Source organism: Ailuropoda melanoleuca, chromosome 5 (assembly GCF_002007445.2).
Source record: "Ailuropoda melanoleuca isolate Jingjing chromosome 5, ASM200744v2, whole genome shotgun sequence".
Lineage (NCBI taxonomy): Eukaryota > Metazoa > Chordata > Mammalia > Carnivora > Ursidae > Ailuropoda > Ailuropoda melanoleuca.
In genome coordinates, this window is record NC_048222.1 from 60,491,857 (window position 1) to 60,515,252 (window position 23,396).

The 23,396-nt window shown below is 34.0% G+C and overlaps 1 protein-coding gene across 1 annotated transcript; it reads right to left on the reverse strand.

Annotated features, from left to right (window-relative positions):
• Positions 1-3,941: 3,941 nt before the first annotated feature.
• On the reverse strand, positions 3,942-22,177 carry TERB2 (telomere repeat binding bouquet formation protein 2). Its single transcript, XM_002913233.4, has 7 exons — positions 22,016-22,177; positions 21,820-21,901; positions 20,930-21,069; positions 19,116-19,177; positions 16,275-16,360; positions 10,168-10,256; positions 3,942-5,214 (listed from the first exon to the last, which is right to left on the reverse strand). Exons 1-7 carry the CDS (start codon positions 22,077-22,079, stop codon positions 5,072-5,074), a joined length of 666 nt encoding a protein of 221 aa, XP_002913279.2. The 5' UTR covers positions 22,080-22,177; the 3' UTR covers positions 3,942-5,071.
• Between the last annotated feature and the right edge of the window lie 1,219 nt (positions 22,178-23,396).

Genomic DNA, 23,396 nt, shown 5'->3' on the forward strand with positions numbered 1-23,396 from the left:
AAGTGACTACCCTGAGACCACCATGCTGTGAAAGATTTGAGCCATGTCGAAAGACCCTGGAGGATGAGATACCTTGAGAAGAGAAGGAAAGGCCAAAGAGCACCCAGGTGCCAGCACATGTGACTAGTCATCTTGGATATCTAGTCAAGACTTCAGATGACTCTACTCTCATCTGTTTCTGACTGTAGTCACATTGGACACACCAAGTGAAAACTACCCATCTGAGCCCAGTCAATCTACAGAACCTTGAGAGATAATAATAAATTGCTATGTTTAAGCTCTACATTTATGGGTAATTTGTGATGCAGGAATAATTCTCCAGAACATGGTCAATTTATTTAAATATTCTGTGCATGTTTTTTAAATTAACAATAGTAATTGTTGGGTGTGGTGTTCTGTATGCATCAATTAAGTCAAGTTCATTAGTTTGTATATCTAAATCTATATCCTTAATGATTTGGTTTGCTTTCTGTGAATTACTGAGAGGTATATTAAAAATACCTCACTATAATTCTGTATTTGCCTATTTCTCCTCTCATTTGAGCAAAGTTATTAGGTCTTTGTGAATTACAGGAAAGAATACAGACCTCCCTAAGTCTACTTAATTCCTCCATATCCAGTAACCCCAAGTTGAGTTTAGAAAGTACTAAATATGCTTGTAATAATACTAGATATACTAGATATGTATATACTAGATATATTAGTATAGTACTAGAATATGCTAGTAATAATAATGAAACTACATAACTTTTTCATTGAGCACTTCCTAAGTGTCAGGTGTTGTTCTAAGTACTTTACATGAAGCACTTCCTTAATCCTCATAATTTCCCTATGATTTTGGTATTATGATCCACATTTACCACAGACAGGTTAAGTAACTTGTCTAAGATCACTCAAGTAGAAAAGCGCTATATTGGAATTTAAAACAAGACAGTCTGACTCTGTGCTCTTAGCCACTCCTTTATACTGCTACTGAGATGTGATGCCCTCTCTAGGGCAGAAGATATGAGTCCAGATGTCATTTATGAGTATGTTTGCTTTGACATACTGCAGCATGCAAAGTAAATAGAAAAAAAAAACAGCTAAGATACTCCAGGAAAGGTTTATATATTTTAATAAATTGTTAATATCTTCAAGTGTGTTCTTCTGGTATATAGTAGTAACAGGATGATAGATATGTCAGTGGGCCACTAGGCCTTCCATTTGAGTACTTTAGGAAATCACTCATACTAAATAGGAATTTGTGCTAAATAGTATTTCTGGGAATAATTTGTATCTAGTAAAATATGATAGACTCATAGGTCTGGAAGTTCCCTTAGAGATCAATTATTTCAGACCACTTATTTATAGTATTAACAATCATTATCTTTGAAGGTGGCATTTTAAGGGACCTTTACTTTTTGTATTATTTATTTATATGCTGTTTAATTTTTCATAAGAACACATCACACATAATCAGAAAAATAAAATGGTTATTCCCCCTGTGGGGGAAAAATAGTCTTTTCAACAAATGGTATTGCAACAACTAGATACCCATCTGAAAAAGAATGAATTTGTACTCTTACCTCATACCATATACAAAAATTAACTCAAAATGAATCACAGACCTAAATATAAGAATTAAAACTATAAAAATCTTAGAAGAAAACATAGCCAAAATCTTCATGATCTTGGGTTAGGCAAAGACTTCTTAGATACAAAACCAAAAAATATATATATAAAAACTGGGCTTCATCAAAATTAAAAACTTTTGTGCTGCAAACAATGCCATCAAGGCACTGAAAGACAACCCATAGGATGGGAGGAAATATTTATAAATCATATATATGATAAGGGACTTATATCCAGAATATATTCAAAACTATTACAACTCAATAATTAAAAGATAGCCCAAACTAAAAATGGGCAAAGAACTTGAATAGATGTTGATTTGCAAATTCAGGAGCTTTGCAGGTGAAATCTGTAACTGGCCCCATACACAGAGGGCAAGGAAAGGCTGAAAAAAGAGGCAGACCATTCCAGATTGGTAGGTGACAGTTGAATAAGCAAGGGCACTTACATAACAAAGCTTGTCTTGGGCAGTTGTAAGATGAGTAGATATCTGCACCCACCCAACAGAATCTTAAATATTTCTATAGAGGCTTTAACTGAGTTCAGTATATATATCAACCAGATGGTCTTTACACCACATTGCTCTCTCAAGTCTGCATCCTTGAAAATAGCTCTCACTGTGGGAAACAGTGAGCAGAACACAAATTTCAGGGACACAGGAAGGGATGAGGAGCCTCCACTTGCCTGGGTCCAGGTTGCAGGTCAATCAGTGGTCACATCCTCTTGATGACCTCCTCTAACAATTAGACGTTCCTCCAAAGAAGATATAAAAATAGCCAATAAGCATGTGAAAAAAATGTTCAAGATCATTAGCCATAAGGGAAATGCAAATCAAAAGCACAATGAGATACAACTTCACATCCACTAAGATGGGTATATTAAAAAAAGAAAAGATAATAACACGTGTTTGTGAGGATGTGGACAAATTGGAACCCTCGTACATTGCTGTTGGATAAATGACGCAGCCACTTTGGAAAGCAGTTTGGCAATCTTCAAAATGTTAAGCACAGTTACCACATGATCCAGCAAGTCCACTTTTATATACCAAAGAGAAGCAGAAACATACATTCACACAAATACTGTACAGGAAAAGTTCATAGCACCATTATTCATATAGCCAAAAAGTAGAAACAACTTAAGTGTCCATCAATTGATGAATAGATAAATAAAGTGTAGTATTATCCAAACAATGGAATACTACATGGCAATAAAAAGAAATGAAGTACTGATACATGATATAACATGGATGAACTCTGAATACATTAAGCTAAGTGAAAGAAGCCAGTCACCAAAGAGTATGTTTTTATGATTCCATACAAAAAAATGTCCAGAATGGGCAAATCTATGGAGACAGAAAGTAGATGAGTAGTTGCCTGGGGGTGGGGGGTGGGGGGCATGGGCAGTTACTACTAGTGGGTAAGGGGTTTCTTTCTGGGGTGGTAAAAACGTTCTAAATCATATCGTGGTGGTAGTAGCACAACTCTGTTGTAATACTAAAAACCATTGAATTACACCTATTAAATGGATGAATTGTACGGTATATGATTATATCTTAATAAAGCTGTTAAAAAGAAAAAAAATGGCTATTCCATTAAATTGATGCAATATTTAAGGTGGGTGCATGGGTGGCTCAGACAGTTTTGCATCTGCCTTGGGCTTAGGTCCTGATCCCAAGGTCCTGGGCTCAAGCATCCAGCATAGCTGGGCTCCCTACATTCAGAAAAAAACTAGCAGACTCTGCCAATAACTCATAAATTATCTAATGTCACAAAACCCTACCAAAAGCTAGAGAAAAATAATCTGGTCACAAAGGATGAAAGAAATAAGATGAACTAAGAACTATACACTAAATTAAGCAGTATGAGGAATGACTATGTCTAACAGTGAAAAGCATCAGAGGAGACAAATTTGCAAAAGGGTAAAGAAATACCCAAAAGTTCTGAAGTGGGGAGGGCATTTTTATAAGATCGGAGCCAGAGGCAATATCCGTCAGCTATACTAGGCAAATAAAAAGAAGTGGCTTAAGTGAGCAATAAGTAAAATCGTACTTCCTTTCACTTCCCATTAAGACCATCGATTTTTAACAAAACACTTTATCTTTGCCTATTTTATTTGTTCACGTGTTTTTAATTCCTGAAAGGCTTACTTTATCTACTGATTTTTTTGCTGCTGGTAGTATTTCAAGGATATGCATTGCATCTGGCCTTTTCTATACTACTAAAGATATAATTACTTTTGTTTGGGAATCACTGAGGCTGTAGTTTTTTATTTACTATATTAACACTATCAGAACAATACTTAACATTTCCAAGAAATCCCAATGTACACAACTTAGTGTAAAGTCACTTAATCCTTTTAATAATTAATTTAAGATTTACAGACAGGCTTGGTTTCTATGTAAGAAGCAATTTAATGTGACTGAGAAAAAGTGTTCAGGAGAGATAATATTTAATATGTTTCAGGAAAACGTCATTAACATTTTGTTTAGTTTTTTTTAATTTACAAGTTCAGAAGAGACAGTTTTAAAAAGATGATAGCTTCACAAAAAATATATCATGTATATAAAGTAATAAATTCACCATATTCTATATAGCATGACCATATGAATAAAGATAAGAAGTTGCTGTCTTGAAATATTTATTTAAAAAATAAGTCAAGTATGTTGGCTGGTTTCTGGTCCCCTTTGCAGATCTGCTATCAATTATATCTGAAACAGGCTACAGCATATGCTATGTGAGACAGTGGGGAGGAATTAACTTGGAAAATCAAGACAGTCATGTTCTAGTCCTTATTTGGCCCCCAGTTAGTCACCTTAGGCAAGACACCCTCTCAAGGCCTCACTTCCTCATTGTTCTCTAAGGTTCTCTCCAGTACTGTGATTCTAAGGTGACTTGAGGGCTCATTTCAGATGATATAGCATTGTTTACATTAAATCACTTCTGGTACATGTTATCAGGTACTGTTCACACATGAAGTCTGAATCATTAAAATGTTTTACTCCATATTTTTCAAGCCAGAAACAGTAATTCCAAACTCAATGATAACATTGTAATTTTTAAAAATCAAAATAAGATGAACAGAATCATTAAACTTAGTATTCACAGCATCGAACTAGAAAAACATATATAATTAATAGAATGTTAAAGTCAAAAGAGCATCTGACAGAGAGAGAGACAGACAGACACTGAGACTTCTTATGAAGTGTTTCAATGACAATTACTCCATAACAACTGTGTACTCAGGATTTGTGGACATAACATTACAAGCTGGGGAAAAAAATCCAGCCCAAATGTCAAATCATCGAGCCAGAATAATTCTGAATTTCCTAAAGACACATTTTGAGAAAGAAACAGAATTCTCCCCTATTTCCCCAAACCCCTGTCCCAAAGGGGAGAATATAAAATTATGCATATCTTTGGTAATATTTTAGAAAAAATAAATGCCTAGATATAAAGACAACTTAACACTTCCTCTTCAATTTGTTTTTTATAGCAGACATGTTGATTTCATTTTGAACATGGTATGCCAAATATCCTGAGCTTCCAGGAATAAAGTCATGTAACTCCCCAAGGAATTTCTTCATGGCATCAATTGATATATAACCTACAAAATTAAAAAAAAATACATATTTGAAATACTATCATACTATCTATTTTTCAGTATCTTTTATTTATTATTTATTTATTTCTAAAGAATGTTTTTAGGAAGAAGTAAAAAGAAGAAATAAGCCCAGGGAGAAGATTTTCCACGAAACTTGATAATTACCAGGGAACACCCTCCTTCCCAACTCCCTACTCCCTGCAACATTCTACCTATTTAATTTATTTATTCTTTTACTTATTTATTTATTCATTCATTCATTTTTCAAAGACTTTATTTATTTATTTTAGAGAGAGAGTGTGAGCAGGGGAGGAGCAGGTGGAGAGGGAGACAATCTCCAGCAGACTCCACGCTGAGCACAGAGCCTGACTTGGGGCTCGATCCTAGGGCCTGAGATCATGACCTGAGCTAAAACCAAGAACTGGACACTTAACTAACTGAACCACCCAGGAGCCCCTTCTACCTCCTTTTAAAACACAAATATTTGATCATCCACTTTGACTACTGAGAGTGTAATGTCCTGATTGGGGATTAAACATAAAGTACTTAGACCATATAACTGGGAAGTGTGTCTGGCTTAGAGTGTAATCACTTAGAACTATCTATCCAAGTAGCTACTAACAGCACAGATAGCTCATCTTCAATAGTAGAGCAGGGAAGACTTTCCTGCCCTGCTAACACTGGGATAACATTCTTTAGTAAGAAATCAAGGAAAGGGGGGCCTGGGGGGCTCAGTCGGCTAAGCATCTGCCTTTGGCTCAGGTCATGATCCCAGGGTTCTGGGATTGAATCCTGCATTGGGCTCCCTGATCAGCAGGGGTTGGGGGTGGGGTCTGCTTCTCCCTCTCCCTCTGGCCCTCAACCCCCACCCCCCACTCTCTCTTTCAAATAAATAAATAAAATCTTAAAAAAAAATAAGGAAAATCACTATTACTGCTTAGTCAACAGAAGTTATGGGTGTGATTAATTTTGATGTCATTAATAATCTGAAATTGATAAGATTATATAAAAAACCTAGAATGTAGAGAGTTTAACAACTCAATGACTTTAAGCAACATTACCTTGATAGCAATTGCTTATCTGAGTGATTATATTTTATGTGTAGCATGTTAGTAGTTAATATTAAAACTTAAACCTAATTTGAAAGTCAATATTGTATGAGAAAAATTCTGGTAGAGCTCAAAGATGATTGATTTTAGAACACCACGACCATCAACATGTGGTACATATGCATATAGTTTGATTGCTTCTAATAATATATAATAAAGTGACAGTTAATAAATTAACTATGAATTTACTAATATAAAACTGGTTAGTGTCTTCAAAGATATTTTAATCATAATCATTTACTTCAGAAACTCTGTTGAAGCACTATTACTATACTCCATATAGTTCATGATCTTTGCCTAATGAGTAGGTTTCTGTGTAAAATAAACTAGTACAGAAAAATATTAACATTTAGTTAATTGCACATATACACTGCGAAGTTTCTAAAGATATGTGTGAAGATAGGAATTTTAAAAATAATTATTACATTAATAAAATATTCCTATAACTATAAGAAGGATAGGATATTTATGCATCAAAAATGGATTATTCTAGCAGTTTTGAAGTAGTTAGGACTTTAGGCTGAAGTTGACTGACACTCGATTTAAACTAGCTTAAACGAAAGAGAAGTCTACTAGAAAGATTGCTGTATCAACCAAACTGTGAGGAAAGCAGACATATTGCTGGGCCTCAGAAGCAACCAGAGCTCATGACTGTCTCTCACTGGTATCCAGTTTTTCTCTGCATATTAATTTGAATTTTTCTCTCTTGATGCATGTTGGCTTTCTTTACATGGTAGAAAACATGGACCCCCATGGTTCCCAAGTTTTAGGTCTTAAGAGCTATGGTCACCTGAATGAGAATATTTGACTGGCTGCATTCTATGTATAAAAATCTAGAGAAAGAGCTGTGACTGGCCTGACTCAAATCAGGTATTTGTTCCCAAGACAACTGTTGGGGGTGAGGAGAAGGCTCACGTTTTAGAAAATGACTGTTTCTGTGTAAATCGGATGAATTGGGGGGAAGAAAAGAGAGTTCCTAGGAAAGGTATTCTTGGTGGAGGATTCCATATGTGTCTGTGGTAGCCAGCCTCCCAGATGGCCCTAAATGATCCCTATCTCTTGGTATTCACAAATTTGTGTAGGCTCTGGAGGAGAGTCTGTGCTTGGGTTGGTCTATATGACCAACAGCACATGGCAGAAGTGATTGTATGCCACTTCGAAGAGTAGGATATAAAAAAGACAGTGGCTTCTGTCTTGGGTATGCTCTTTTCTCTCCTGCATTTCTCACTCTGAGGAAAGCAAGCTGCCATGCTGTGAACAGCCTTATGGAGAGGCCCACTTGGGGAGGACTTTGGCCTTTGGCCAAAAATCAGCAAGTACCCAAGGCTTGCCATAACCACATGAGTGAACTTTGAAATGGATTTTCCAGTCCCATTTGTGCCTTGGAGTAACTGCAGCCTAGCTGGCAACTTGACTGCAACACCATGAGAGACTTTGAGACAAAAGTATCTAATTAAGATACTCCTGGATTTCTAGCCCTCAGAAACTATCAAGTAATAAATGTTTGTTTTAAGCTGCTAACTTTTAGAGCAATCTGTTACACAGTAATAGGTAACTAATACAGTATCAATTATAGGTTCCCAAACTTTTAGTTACTAGAACTTTTTGGTTTGAAAATTTTTGCCTGTAAGATATTTAGAATTATTAATTTTTAAAATTAGTCATACATGTAGCTATCAATCAGAACTTCTTATCATGGGTGATAACTAGTGATATAAGACTAAAATAATTTAATTCCAGTCTAAAGCAAAAAAAAGAAAGAAAAAAAAATAAAGACAGACCCCCAAAATATCCTTTGATATTTTATGGCACATTTGGCTCTATCTGAAGATATTTTTGGTTGTAACAACTTGGGGCCATGGGTTCTAGGGCATAGTTCCAACTTGTATTTTCTGTAACCTAAAATCAAATTCTCTCTATTTTAAAAGACTTAACATTCATCAAACTGAACCCAATCCATTCTGAGGAAGAGACAGTGAAGTTACAGTCACAGAAATTGCTACCACTGCCTAAATTAGAACTGTCACTCACTATATTCCAACAAGAAGTTATTCCTTCCTGTATAAGCAGATGGGCATGAAAAAAAAAAAAAGAAGTACTTGTCATTTCACATCAAAATTAAAGCCAAAGAATCATCTCTAAAGACTGAACCTTTCTTCCAAGAAAGTGCTATTTAAAATTTTTTTAAATTTTAATTTAGGGTCACCTGGCTGGCTCAGGCAGTATATGTGACTCTTGATCTCAGGGCCTGAGTTGGAGCCCAATGTTGGGTGTGGAGGTTACTTAAAACAAACAAATAAACAAACAAAAAATAAAACTTTAATGTAGAAATATAAGGAAAGAAAATAATCAAGCAAATAAAAAGATTAGAAAATTTTACTATGGTTCTATCAATAAAATTAACAAAAGGTTATCACAATTTGAAATTTTCTTTAAAAATTCTGACCAATGATTATTTTTATAGTTCTTTTTTAGTTTGTTTTTAATACAACACTGTCATGACTTTTGAATAGTCAGACAGCAATGAAACAGAGCAGCATTGTTCCATGTCCAAATCTAAGCATTTGTCTTTATTGTATGGCTGATTTTAATATTTATCATTGACTTTTAAAATATGTTATCAAACACTTGGGAAGTCCAAATGAACATGAGAGATTTAGAATCTGATGATAGAGTTGCCTGAAACAAAATCAATATCAGTGATATGCCACAACCATGGTTTAAGGGGTACCTACTTTTTATCTGAATGTTTAAGCCTAGGGTTAAGTCAGGGTAGCAATTGCTGCTCCTGATATTAGAACTAAAGTACTTCTACTTAGTTCATTGTTCTTTGTAGCCCACAGTGGCTCCTAAGAACCCCAGATTTGACTTCTCTGCTGTCACAACAGTGACACACAAGAGAAAACAGCAGTTTTCTTTGATGTCTCCAAGACCCAGCCTCAAACAACACATTAAAAGTTCTTTTTTAAAGTGCTTTTCTAAAGGCTATGAACAGAAGAAAAAAAAAATAATAATGAAACAAATGGCTAGACTAAATGGTAAGAAGGAATAGTACTAGGAAAGAAGACATCTAGGAATTTGTGGACTAGTTGCAAAAGTTAGTTTTGACACTGATAAAGAAAATGTGATAAATATACAAATGATTTTTAAAATGAAATTTCAAAAACCTGTATCTTTTAATTTTCTGTGTTTTAAACACACTTTTTTAAGAACCGCTATTTTTAAAATGATCAATGACCCTACTGAATACTGCCCAGATCAAAGTATCTAAATATTGACCTCACTGCGCTGCTATCCAAATCCCAATGGCCACTTTCACCTGGTTCCCTTGGTTCCATCCTCTCATGTAGTAAGCTGTCTTGTCTTTATGTCAGGCACCAGAAAACCCAAATATAGAGTCCGTGGACACCTGCGAACCTCTTTAAATTATATGTAAAGTTGGCGTGTTATGTTTGTGTATGTGTTTGCTAGGGAAAGGGGTCTATGTTTCATCAGATTCTCAAAGGAAACTATGATTAGAGTTTCCGTATAATTTATCTTCCAAATTGGGACACCTGAGAGGAAAAAGCTGATGCCAGGGCAACAGACATAAACTGGGACTGTCTTGTGTAAACAGGGATGTGTATTCATGCTACCAATAGACGAATGTCTTAACAGAAAATATGGGACCTCTCTCTAGGTCAATTCTGTGGATTTATTTAATGCAAATGATATCTCCTCTTTTAGCACGTATAACAGAGAGGGCTTTACTGGGTAGGCTAGGACAACAACTGCTTTACTGTGCAAAATATTCTTTTGTTTCTTCCCTACTTGGGTTTTCCCTAAATTTTATTTTATTTTAAATTACCTGTTACCATGTTGTTCACTGGATAATTCTGAAGAGGGAAGTACATCTGCTTTTCTGTAACTGGAGTCCTTATAAAATGCTTTTCTGTGCTATAAAATGAAACATACAGAAAGTCATATTTATATTTGTTTTTTCCTGAGAAATTATTCCAGGCAATAGTAATCTATTTGCTCTTGAGCAGACTTCAGTCTTACCGGGTGAAAATGTTAAGTGTGAACTTCTTTGTTCTTCTAAATAATACAAGTTCCTATACAGATATTTTCAGTTTTCTTGGCTACTTCACAAAATATATTTTTTTGTGTGTGTGTAGAGGCATAAGCCTTTTTCACAATATTCTTAAAAGCAAAATAATCCAATAATACTTTATAATTAGATAAAATGCATATATACGTATGTAATCTTAAATATGCCAAAGAAAGTATAGTGGGCTCTACTTTAAATAATCACAGCATTTTTTGTTATTCAGTATTTAAATAATTGGAACTCTGTTAACCAGTACTTCGATATTTTATTTTTTAAAAAGATTTTATTTATTTATTTATTTGTCAGAGAGAGAGAGCACAAGCAGGGGGAGCAGCAGGCAGAGCAGGCAGAGGGAGAAGCAGACTCCCCTCTGAGCAGGGAGCCTGATGTGGGGCTCAATCCCAGGACCGGGGATCATGACCTGAGCCAAAGGCAGATGCTTAACCGACAGCCACCCAGGTGTCCCAAGTACTTTAATACTTTAAATAAAAAATGAAATCTGGGAAAATCATGAAGTACACTAAGATTCTGAAGTGACTTCTGAGTTAAAAAGAAAAAAAGTTCAAGTATTCTGAGTGTAGTTGTGTACTATAATTAATTATATTCTAACTTTTAAGAGCTAAGTGGTTTGCAACGAAAATATTCTGTTTTCTAACAGCAGCAAATAACAATGTTTGCTATATTTAGACCTAAAGTATAACCAATGGATAATAGAATTATATGAAAATAAAAACCTCAATAATTAAAAGTTGGGGTCATCCTCAATTTATTATTTTCCTTAAAAAAATCTAAAATTATCCTTAGTGATAGTAAAAGCTTTATTTTCAATTTAAAAAATTAGATTTCATCTGAACTCTTCTAAAAGAAACTACAGCTCGGTTAGGATAAGATCCTTCAAATAAAGCAAAATAGTGTTTCCAGAAGAGTCAGGGACTAAAAAAGGATAACCATTATTGTTATTTATTATGGCTCTAAAATTTCTGGCTAAGCAATGAGATGCGGGAGGGTAGAGAAAGAAATGGAAGCGATATCTAGTAAGAAGGAAGAAGCAATCTTTCATATTAACAACTGATATGATTGTGCACCCTGAAAGGCCAAGAGAAATATTTATATATTTATAGAATCTTAAAGATTCCAAGTGGGTAGTTATAAGACAAATATCCCCAAATCAATAACTTTCCTATATAATAGCAATAACTAATAAAAAATAAAATGGAAAAAATGATCCCATCCACAACAGCAACAAAATTCATAAAAATCTAGAAATAACCATAACAAGAATTTTGTGATTCTATATGCAGAAAAATAGGAAACTTTACTGAGATATAGAAAAGGAAAATAAAGAAAAACAAAAAACATTCTCCTGGGTAGGAATATTAAAAATTATAAAGTCATCAGTTCTTCTCAAATATAACACAATTCTCAACAGGGATTTTAGAGGTTAAGGAAAAAAAAATTCTAAAATTTACCTGAGCAACAACTTGTTGGAAGATCTAATAGGAGGCAGACCAAATTTATAATAGAATGGGAAAAAAAAACCTAGCAATAATCTTAAAAGACATATAAGATTTATATGAAGAAAATATGAAAATGTTCTTTAAGGGCCACAAAAGAAAATTTGAACAAGTGGGGAAAAAATACCATTTTCTCAGATAGAAAGATTCAGTATCAGAGATAGTCTCCCTAAGTTAATCTATACATTTTTTTGTAATGTCACCAGAAATAACAACAGTAATTCCTTAAAAATATATGAACAAGGTAGCTCTAAAATTCAGATCGAAAAATAAACCAGAAAGAATAGCTAAGAAAATTTGAAAAAGAGTAAAGAGGAAAAACTAGCACTAGCTATTAAATCATTTTATAGATAACTAAAACAGAGTGGTGCTGTTGCATGACAAATGAATGAAATATAAAAATATAAAATGCAGAAATAGACCCAAATACTTACAGGGATCTAATCTATGATAAAGGTGGCATTTTAAGATGGGTGGAGATAAATTATTTTTAGTTATTAATCATTTTATTAATTATTAATAAATTATTTAATCAATAGCCACGAGTAGTTAGTTATCTGGAGGAAAGAGAAAAAAATAAAGTGGATCCCCACCTCACATCTTACACCAAGACATATTACAAATGTGTCATAGATTTAAATTGAAAAATAAAGAAATAATTAAGAAGAAATCATAGCAAAAAATAATAATGATAATAATCTTAGGAGTAGGAAGCCTTCCCTAAGTACAACACAAAACCTGAAAGCCATTAAAGAAAATGTTAATAAGTATGAATGTATACGGTAAAACATATTTGCATGACAAAATCCAACATTTTTTAAAGTCAAAAGACAATACGCTAAGAATTAATTGTAAGTTATTTCACAGTGAAGAAATTCTCCTAAAATGTAAAGGGTTCTTATCAAAAAATAAAAGCAAAACTCAATCAATAAAAAAATGTGCAAAGGATATGAACACACAGTTCACAGAAAAGGAGATAAAAGTGGTTCTCAAACACCTGAAGACACTCAACCTCATTCATCGTAATAGCAATTCAAACAAAACTAGACTAAGATACCATTTTACACCTATCAGATTATCAAAGACCAAAATATATGATAGTACTCAGTGTTGGAGACGGTTTAGGGGAAGTGGGATGACTAACCATCCCAGTTTACGCTAGATTAAGGGATTTCTCAGGACGTGGGACTTTTCAGTGTTAAGATCAGGACAGTTCTAAGCAAACCTGGACGTTTGGTTACCCTAGCTGGAAAAGGCACTTTTATACACAACCAGTAGGAGCACAAATTGGTTTAACATGTAGGGAAGGCAATTTGATAAGACGTATCAAGGATACAAATCTACATGCCCTTTGACCTCCTCAGAATTATCCTACAGATACACACACAAAATGACATTACATAATCATTCACTGAAGCATTGTTTTTAATAACAAATTAGAAATTACCTAAAAGTCCATTAAAATAAGCAACAAAAAATAAATCAAATAATTAAATTAAATAATTAAATCCACATAGTGGAACACTATACAATACAAAATGAAAAAGCTCTTTATGTAATAATATGGAATGATCTCCAAGGTAAATTACTGAGTGAAAAAAGGCAAGGGACTGAACAGGGCTTATAGTCTATCACTATTTGTAAGAAAAATACTTATATGAATTGGTTGTTTCTGGGAGGGAAACTGGCTCACTAGGGATCAGTATTTTCATGTATCCCCTTTTGTACATGTTGGATTTTGATTAATTAAAATTTGAAAATAGAAAAATAATATGTAGGCATGAAGAATTAAGGAAAAGATTTTTAAAAGGGGAGTAAATGAGTTTGGGACTTGCCTTGTCAGGTATTAAAATACGTAAATGAAGTTAAATAACTTAAAAGAATATTGTACTGATATAGAAATAGATCCACAGATTAGCGGAATAAAACAAATAGTCTAAAAATAGATCTCCATATACATAAAAATAACATGACAAAGGGAAATGACATATCAGTTAGATATAGATATATTACTCAAAAAAAAAACAGTGGAAATTTCTTATTTGCAAAATAAAATCAATTTAGATCTTCAACTATTACCATATACCAAAATAAATATCTTCAGAATTTAAAACTGATTTGATCTCTGAATGGGAAAGAACTTTTCTGAACATAAAAGCAGTAGAAGAAATTATAAAGGAAAAGAGATCAATTTAATGATGCAGAAATTTTAAACTTCTATTTCTAAAAAAGTATAAGCCAGACAACAAACTGAGGATATAATGTGACTAATTGGCAAAATGATAATATAGCTGTTATATAAAGATGCCAGACAAGTTGATAAGACAAACAATGAGACCCCCAGTAAAAAAGGGAGAAAGGATAAAAACAAACCACAGAAAAGAAATATAAAATGCTAATAAATTCAAAAAGGTTCAAAGCCATTAGTAATCAAAGAAAAATACACATTAAAACAAGATTTTTTGTATATAACTAGCAAGAAATGTACTCATGTTGATGGTGGTTATCTCTAAGTGGTGGGGTTGCTTATAATTTAAAATCTCTTTGTTTTCTATTTTGACAAATTACATGCATTATGTTTATAACAGAATAATTAAATTCATGCAATTTTCAGAAGATTTCGGGAACATATTGGGAAGCGGAAAAAGCATAGTAATTACGAGTTTGGATTCTGGATTGGCTAGACTTAGCTTCAAATTCAGCTTCACTATGTAATGATGATGTTGGGTGACAGCTCTCTGAACCTGTTTCTTCAATGGTGAAATGAGGCTACTAGCATTTATCTATCATACAAAGTTATGAGAATCAAATGAACTGATAAGCTTACAAGTGTCTTACATTTAGCAAGTGTTTAATAACTGGTTCATCACCTACTGTTCGATATCATTAGTAGTATGCCAACAAAACAAACACTTCCTTAGGGCAAAGTTTATTTTATCTATGTTCATACTGCACCCTCTGGTGGTTCTAAAAAGAAAAGGCTCTAGGTTAGATGCGTACCTAAGATCTATTCATATTATCTGTTGTTATTATTATTGGATTGGACATATTTTCCCCAAATTTGTAAGCCCCCTTTGTACCCTAAACTAGTTTTTGTCAGATGTTTTTCCAAGTGTATATTTTTCTTTTGACTTAGTTTATGGTGTTTTTATTGCCATGTACAAGTTTAAAATATTTTTGGTAGTCACACTTAATCAAATTTTTCCTTGACAGCTTCCATGTTTTGCAGGGCAACTATTTCTTAAAGAACTTATGTATCTGATATCTTTCCTAGTCAGGTGAATCACTGGGAGTTACTTTTTATTTTCTATTTCCCAGCCTTCTCTTACAAGGTCACTTAGGATAATTATTCTTTCCTCTATTAATCCCTTAAGAATATCTTCATGGTCTTACCTCTCCTATTCTTACTTTTCTTCCTCTTTTTACCAGTTTCTTATCTCAAAAAAGCATAACAAGTTCAAAGGAGTGCTATACATAGAGATCCCAAGACTTAAAATATGGATTCTCTAACTTAAGTGTAGAATATCTCGAAGTCACAGGACCATGAAACAATAGTTTACTAAACTTGATTAAATACACAACTTTGTGTAAATTAGATAACTAACTTCAAATTATAACAACTAAATGGTAGGTACCAAAGATATAAGAAAAAAACTATGGAAGAAAAACTTAAAATTGAAAAACCTATATAAAGTAAACCCATTATTTTTATATTGAAGAGAGACAGCTATTATGTGATCATTTTTATTTCAGCAGCTAAATACCAGACCTTCAAATAGCCAGTACTCCCTATGGGTATTTGACAACCATGGAACTAGAAAATATGGAATTAGGACTAGATAACGAATAAGTCTAAAACAAAGGGGGCCTCTTATAGATTGGTTCTAACATAAAGGTAAATCCATGATTGTCTGTCTTTTTAAATTTAATTTCTTAATCCAAAGTAAACACATTATAAACAATTTGGAAAGGAAAGGAGCAAATCACTCAGAACTTCCAATCCTAATAAAATTACTGCTCGTATTTCATATATCTCCTTGTTTAAAAAACAATGTAACAGTAATCACAATATACACAAATTCTTATTTCTTTTGTGCAAGGATAGTCCATCATGGTGGTGGCTCTGGAATTAGACTGACCCAGTTCAAATCCAACTTCTCCCCACTTAGTTTGTATGACTTTGGGCAAATTAATATATCTAATTCTAGATCTCTTTTGCTGTAAAATAGCAATGGTGATAATGATATCAATTATGTAAGAAGACCATGAAAATTAAGTGAGATAAACACAGTTAGTGTTCAAAGATGCCTACATTGAATTGACTATCAAAGAAGTGTATGAATTCAATACCTTTTGGATAATTCTTTTTCCTGATCTGTTGCTAGTTCACTGCTTTCCCCAAGGGCTTTTATTTCATTTGGTGCTATTTCATCATGCTGGAGATAGCAAAAGAAATCACATTTTCAAAAATCAGCACATCAATGATCCAATCAAATGTTTTTTAAAAAAAACAAAAAAGTAAATTGGCAATATATATCAAGAGTCATAAAAATATTTATACACTTAGGTCCATTCAATCTAGTTTGGTGGCAAAAACTTACAAAACTTTGCACACATACATGATTATATTATTTGTTTTTAAGGCTATGTGATGAAGGCTATGTATTTTTAAAATATCAGCTGTGGTTGTATTAGGTTGCAAAATTTTGGCTAATTTTGTTCTTTTTTCAATTTTTGACATTTTCCCTAATGTGGCCATGTTACTCTTTAGTTTTTAAAAGAAAAGGAAACAAAATTTTTTTTATTAATTTAAACTTTCTTAAAATCCTTGACTTGAAAATTCCTAGGCTCCCGTGAGTTACAAATCAAAAGTAGAAAGTAAGCTGAACAAATTATATTTCCCCTTCAAAATTAAAATGGAGTATTTAGCTATGGAGTTACGAAAGAACAAAATGCATACTTAGCTTTTCAAAAAGATTATGTGAAAGTGACTCAGATACTGGTACCTGTCACATAATGTAATTACTTAATATGCCATTAGGAAATTCTCTGTTTAGATCACAAATCCACTCCAAACAATAATAATGTTCCCCAAATTACTTACCAGATTTACCCTTGTTGTTGCCATTCAATGAAGTACTTTCTACTTATATATTCTATGTTACATTATTATAATTGGCTAATACCAATCAATATTTTGAAAGAACAAAATCATTTATCATAAAATCTTATAATTTCTAGAGTCAGTCATTACCACAGGCAAGTTCTACTAATTTTTTCATAGAAGAAACATTGGATTAGTTTGGAGCTGAGAAAATTTGGTTCCATTTTGCTAATGCCTACTATGTGAACTAAAACAGGTTTTTACCTTCCCTTTACCCCAGTTCTCTCATTTCCAAAACAGAATGATACATTAATGGGCTTTAAGGAGCTTTTTAGCTCTAAAGCTCTTCATATCCAATAATTATTGTTAAATAACAACCATTTGATCACCACTTACATCCCTGAAAACACTATGGCAAGCCAATATTAGATATTTTAGTCCTTAGTACAACATAGCCAAAGATACTAAAATAACTATGATTTTCAGATGATGACAACTTGGGAGGAAAAAAAAAACAGATTAATAAAAGAAATACAAAATGTGTAAGTTAATTGCTTGGCTTCAGACATAAAAATATTTTCTCCCCGTTTATTTTGAAAATTTTCAAACTCTGAAATGTTAGAGAATAATACGGTAAGTACTATATACCTTTCACCTAGATTCATAACATGTTAACATTTTTATTACTCTGCATGCCTTCTCTCATTTTTTATTTTTTGCTGGACCACTTGAAAAGATTTGCAGATATTATGGCATTTTACTTCTTAATCTTTAGCTTGCATTTTCTTTAAAAAGCATTCTTTTATCTTTGTAATACCACCATCACAATTAAGAAAATTAACATTAATTCAGTATCACCAAATAATTCATATTTAAATTTTCCCAATTGTTCTCACCATGTTTTTTTCACTTTTTATTTAAAAAATATCCAGAACCCAATCAAGGTTTATACATCATATTTGGTTGTTATGTCTCTTGATCTTAGAACAGAATTCCTGCTTTTTTTGTTTTTTGTTTTTTATGATATTGTTTTAAAGATTCTAATGTGATATGTCTCACATTCTGGAATTGTCTGAGTGTTAAACAGGTTAAGCATTTTGAATAAGAACACTCTATAGATAACATTGTATGCTTTTCATTATATCACATCCAGCTGAACATAATGAGAGGTTATTCCAATTTGGGTGACGCTAAATTTGACCAGTTGGTTAAGGTGGTGTCCACCAGACCTCCCTACTGTGAAGGCACATTGCTTACCTTTGTAACTAATAAGTAACATGTAGGGTGATAATTTGAGAGCAGGTTTTAACATCCATTAGTGACCCTGCCTAAATCAATTATTTTATTGGGGATGGTAAAATGGGGTTTTCTATTTAGTTGCTATTTTATAAGGAAAATTTCCCTTATCCCACCTTTCCTTTCCTTCCTTCCAACCCTCCTTCTTGCCTTCCTTTCTTTCCTCTTCTCACCTTCTTTCCTGCCTTCCTTCTGTCCTTTTTTTTTTCTTTCTTTCTTTATGCTTCTGGAGTATCACTATCGAATCATGGATTCTTTTAAATTTAATGTACTATAATTCATTATTGTCATTCTTTTTGATGCTCAAATTATCTCAAATTTGGCAGTGCATAAATTTTAAAATAAGTCAAAAGCATTGACAAATTTGAGGCAGAATAGCAAAAGCTATAAAATAGTCAATTTTCAGTATTGTACATATTTATTGATGGGTATTATTCAAAACATTTAACAAATGACACAACACAGGACTTAGTAAATCGGAATCTATGCTGGCAGTAAAAAACTGGTAAATATTGTGCACCTATTATTCCCCTAATTAATGATAGAAGCAAATTTTCAAGTTTTTTACATGAATGATTTTATTCATATGAAAATATCTCAAATTTATCAGTGTACTAGTGTAAAAACAATATCAGAGTAGATAATGTTCAATAAAACCATGCCCTTTAAATTCCATAACTAGGATCACTGGTTAGTGTTAACATGTCACAAGTAAACATTTTTCAGATTACATTGCCTTCAAAAATTTTTGAAACTGCAGATTCTCACCAAATACTTTAATTTATTCTTACCTTCTCTATCAGAATATGTTGGTCTTGTTCCCAAATAAAACTACCAAGTTTTCTTCTTATTTCTGTGGTAAGAAAAACAAATCCAATATTATTTTTTAAACTAATTTTGTAGAATTTTCTGAAGTTTACTTGTAGTCTGAAATTTCTACACCAGTGTTATTCCAACTCACCTAAGATGCTTGTTTAAAATGCAGATTCTTACTGAATCAGAAGACTGAGGAGGAGCTCAGGAATTTGCATTTCTAACAACCTCCCCAGATGATTCCAAAGCATTATGAGAACCACTGTTGTAAATTTTTTCTGCAGAATTTATGCTTTCATTAGATATCTGTCTTTAGGCCAGCCGTTAATAAAGAAAATTGTCCAGTCAAAATTATAGGTATAAAATTCCTAAATTTGTAGAGAGAGGTCCTCGAGAATTCAATAATTTGGTAAAAGAGGAGTGGAAGAGAAACATGTCTAGTGGGCATAGTACTATAGGAATTCTAACAATGCTCAACATGTCAAAGGACTATGTCATCATCCTTAATGATCTCAAAAGCTTCCACAGTAGCCCAGTTGAGGACAAAAAGGTAACACTCCTCTAGACCTATGTTGTCCAATATTATAGCCACTGGATTAGCTATATATTGGCACCATATTGAAATGGGGCTAGTCCAAAGTGAAATGTGCTGTGAGTGTAAAATAAACACTGGATTTCAAAGATTTAGCATCAAAAAAAAGAATGCAAGTATCTCAATAATTTTTATATTGGTTATATATTGAAGTGATATTTTAGATATATTAGGTTAAATAAAATGTATTCTTAAAATTAATTTCACATAGGGGTGCCTGAGTGGCTTAGTTGGTTAAGCTTTCAACTCCTGATTTCATTTCAGGTCATGATCTCAGGGTCATGAGATCGAGTGGGGAGTCTGCTTGAGATTCTTTCCCTCTCCCTCTGCCCCTCCCTTCGCTTGGGCTCTTTCAATCTCTAAAAACAAACAAATAAATCTTTAAAAAATTAATTTCACTTATTTTTATTCATAGATTTCTTATTTATACTAGAAAATTTAAAATTAGTATGTGGTTCACATTTGTATCTCACACTTCTACTAGACAATACTGGTCTAGGTGGATAATGTATACTTTTTATTCTTAAAAAAAAGCATGTTTTCATTTAAAACAGATCTTTTAAAATTTTATCTATTAATTTTATTTTTTAAAGATGTATTTATTTATTTATTTTAGAGCGAGAGAGAGCACGTATGAGGCAGAGGGAGAGGGAGAGGGATTATTAAACAGACTCTGCACTGAGTGTGGAGCCCCCAACACAGGCCTTAATCTCACAACCCTGAGCTCATGACCTGAGCCAAAATCAAGAGTCAGATGCTTAACCAACTGAGCCACCCAGGCGCCCTAATGTATACAGAACAATACAATATATAGGTTCATTATTAAAATGAGTCTTAAAATTTCATTATAATCATGAAGAGATTCAAAACTAGCAAACATTTATTAAATGTTCACATCAGACTATTTAATATATTATCTCATTTTATCCTCAAACAACTTGTTAAAGCTCACAAAACCAATAAATATTGGATTCTAGCCAAGGAGCACTATGAGGGCAAGATCTGCTTTTTGTCTTATTCACCATTGAATCCCCAGCACCTGGGTTGAAACCTGACACATAGTTTAGTGAATGTGTGAGTGAGCAATAAACAAAGCTAAAATGTACACCCAAGGCAATCTGACTGAGAACAAAGATCAGTCAAGTTGGGAAACCTAGCTGGATTTGGCTAACAGAGATTGGATAAATGATTTTTGCTAACCTTTTTGCAAGCATGCAGGAGGAAGAATGAAATGACCTAAAGCGACCGAATTTTTTATTTCAGTATTAGCTACTGCAGAGAGATAGTAGGCGTGAAAAACTGTAGCATTATCTTCTATGTAATCAAGGCTCTGATGTATTCTAGAAGAAAGAAAGGAAATATTTTAGGTTATAAAATAAACAAGAATGTATTCAACCTTTCGAAAGAAAGAATAAGTGAGTGGAAGTAGGGATAATTATCTATAGGCAATCAGGACACTGGGGAATAAGGGAGTGGGGAGGGGGCAGCCAGGGTGGTGATTAGACCTCTGCTTTGAAATCATAACGTGAAGGGGGATCTCAGGTGGGCAGATTGGAGGCAGAGTAACCTCTCTGAAAGCTACTGTGATTCCAGCAAGAGGTCATGACCTTGTGTAGGAAGATAGTAGCAGTGAGTGCCAAGAACATTCACAGGGGTACATGGTACATGTACTGTGGTGTTTAGCCGCCGACTGATTAATGGGAGTGGGGTTGTTATTCACCAGAAACTGCTAGGCTTTTAAGTTTGAGAACACAGGACCTGGGGCGGGGTGAAGGGGCAGTCAGGAGATTTGGTTGAAACATATGTATGTGATGGGCCTTCAAGGCACCACGTAGAGATGTGGGAGAGACAGCTAGAAACACAAGACTGGAACTTGGGAAGACTCGTGGACCACGTAGGAGGCCATGTCATTGTGGCAGAAAGGCGAAGAGAAAGGTTGTTTATATCCCTCCCCCCTTCCCATCTAGGGCTGAAAACGTGCTCCTTTCCCGTCTATTGCTATCATCAATATTTCTTAGTGACTGCGACTTCCATCTTCAGCTCCTGGATCATCATGACCCAAGAGGCACTGCCAGGTGGTCTTCTGGTACCTCAGCGTGTCTGGGTGGGAGGCATCACAGCTGAACAAGAAGTCGGCGGCCCTTGGGTCACTGATCGAACCGCCTTCGGCCACTGCGGAGGCAAGAGCACAAGGTGAGCCTATCAAGGACCCTGGGACCAAAGTACTATAGAGAAGACAGATGCTCTGCCCACCACCTCACCCGCGCCTTCCACGCAGCTGCCTACCCCAGAACTGCCTCAGTTCTCGACCGACGCTGCCGCAGAACCAACCCCGCTGCCCTTGAAACATGGCGATGGGCCCTCACACGGGGGTGTGGGGGAAGGGGGGCTGACGGGGATCGCTGATTGGTCCGAGGTGCGAAGCCAAGCTCGATGATTGGTTCTCAGAGTAATGGGCGGGAAAAGCCTGAGGCTGAAGGAAGAAGCGTCTGGTCACTACCAGAGAGCTGACGGACGCGTGGGATTGTGGAGAAGCCTCTCAGCTTTCCCCTGATACGGCGGAGAAGGGCCAGTCACGCTTGTGAGTTTTAAACCCTAGTGTTAAAGTTATTGTGCTGCTGTTACAGGCATGGTCGCAGGCTCTGTGGCATTAGGTATTATTTTGAAGCCAAACTCATTTTATCATTTCATTTATAAATGTTTCAATTAGAATCTCCAAAAGATGAGGCCTTTAGAAAGACAAAACCACAATACAATTATCACACTTAAAAATAATAATTCTTTAATACAAATTTCATCAGTGTTGAAATTTCTGGTTTTTTCAAAATTGTGCTTTTCTTTTTTCCAGAACCACCTACCACCTACCCCCTTACATCAGTTTTGATAAGCTATATTTTCCTGGTGTTGGGTCCATTTAATCTAAAATTTCGAAAATATTGATATAAAGGTGGTAAAACTTTATCTTTTTTAATGTCTGCAGGCTCTGTAACAATAGTTCCTTTTCCATTTCTGTTATTAGTTATTTGTGCCATTTTATTTCTTAGTCGCACCAGAGGTTTGTCAATTTTATTAGTCTTTTCATAGAACAAACTTTTGGCTTTGTTGATACTCTTTAATGTATTTTCTATATCATTAATTTCTGTTCTTATGATTTCCTTAGTCTTTAATTGCTGTTTTATTAATTTCTTCAAAGAGATGAGTGACTTTCATTCTATTTTCTAATATGTGCATATAAGGCTATAAATTTTCTTAAAACTGTGTTTACTTTAAAATTTCCAAACACATGATTACGCCGTTATTTTGTTGTTAATGATTGCTTTTAAATACATTAAGGTCAAAGAATATGGCCTATATGATTTTAATCTTTTAAAATGTGTTGAAAATTCCTTTATGATGGAAGTATATGGTCAGTGTTATGTGTGTGTTTGCAAAGAGTATTTTGCAGCTGTTGGATATTCTGAGTGTTGGACGCAGCATTCTGCATGTTTATTAGGTCAAGTTTGTTGATCATATTGTCAGATTTTTCTATCAGTTACTGAAAGAAGCGTATTAAAATCTCCTTTGTGGATTTATTGATTTCTTGTTAATTTTTGCTTTATATATATATATTGTAATTACGTTAGGTGCATGCTAATGTATACTTGTTACTTCCTACTTGACTGAACTA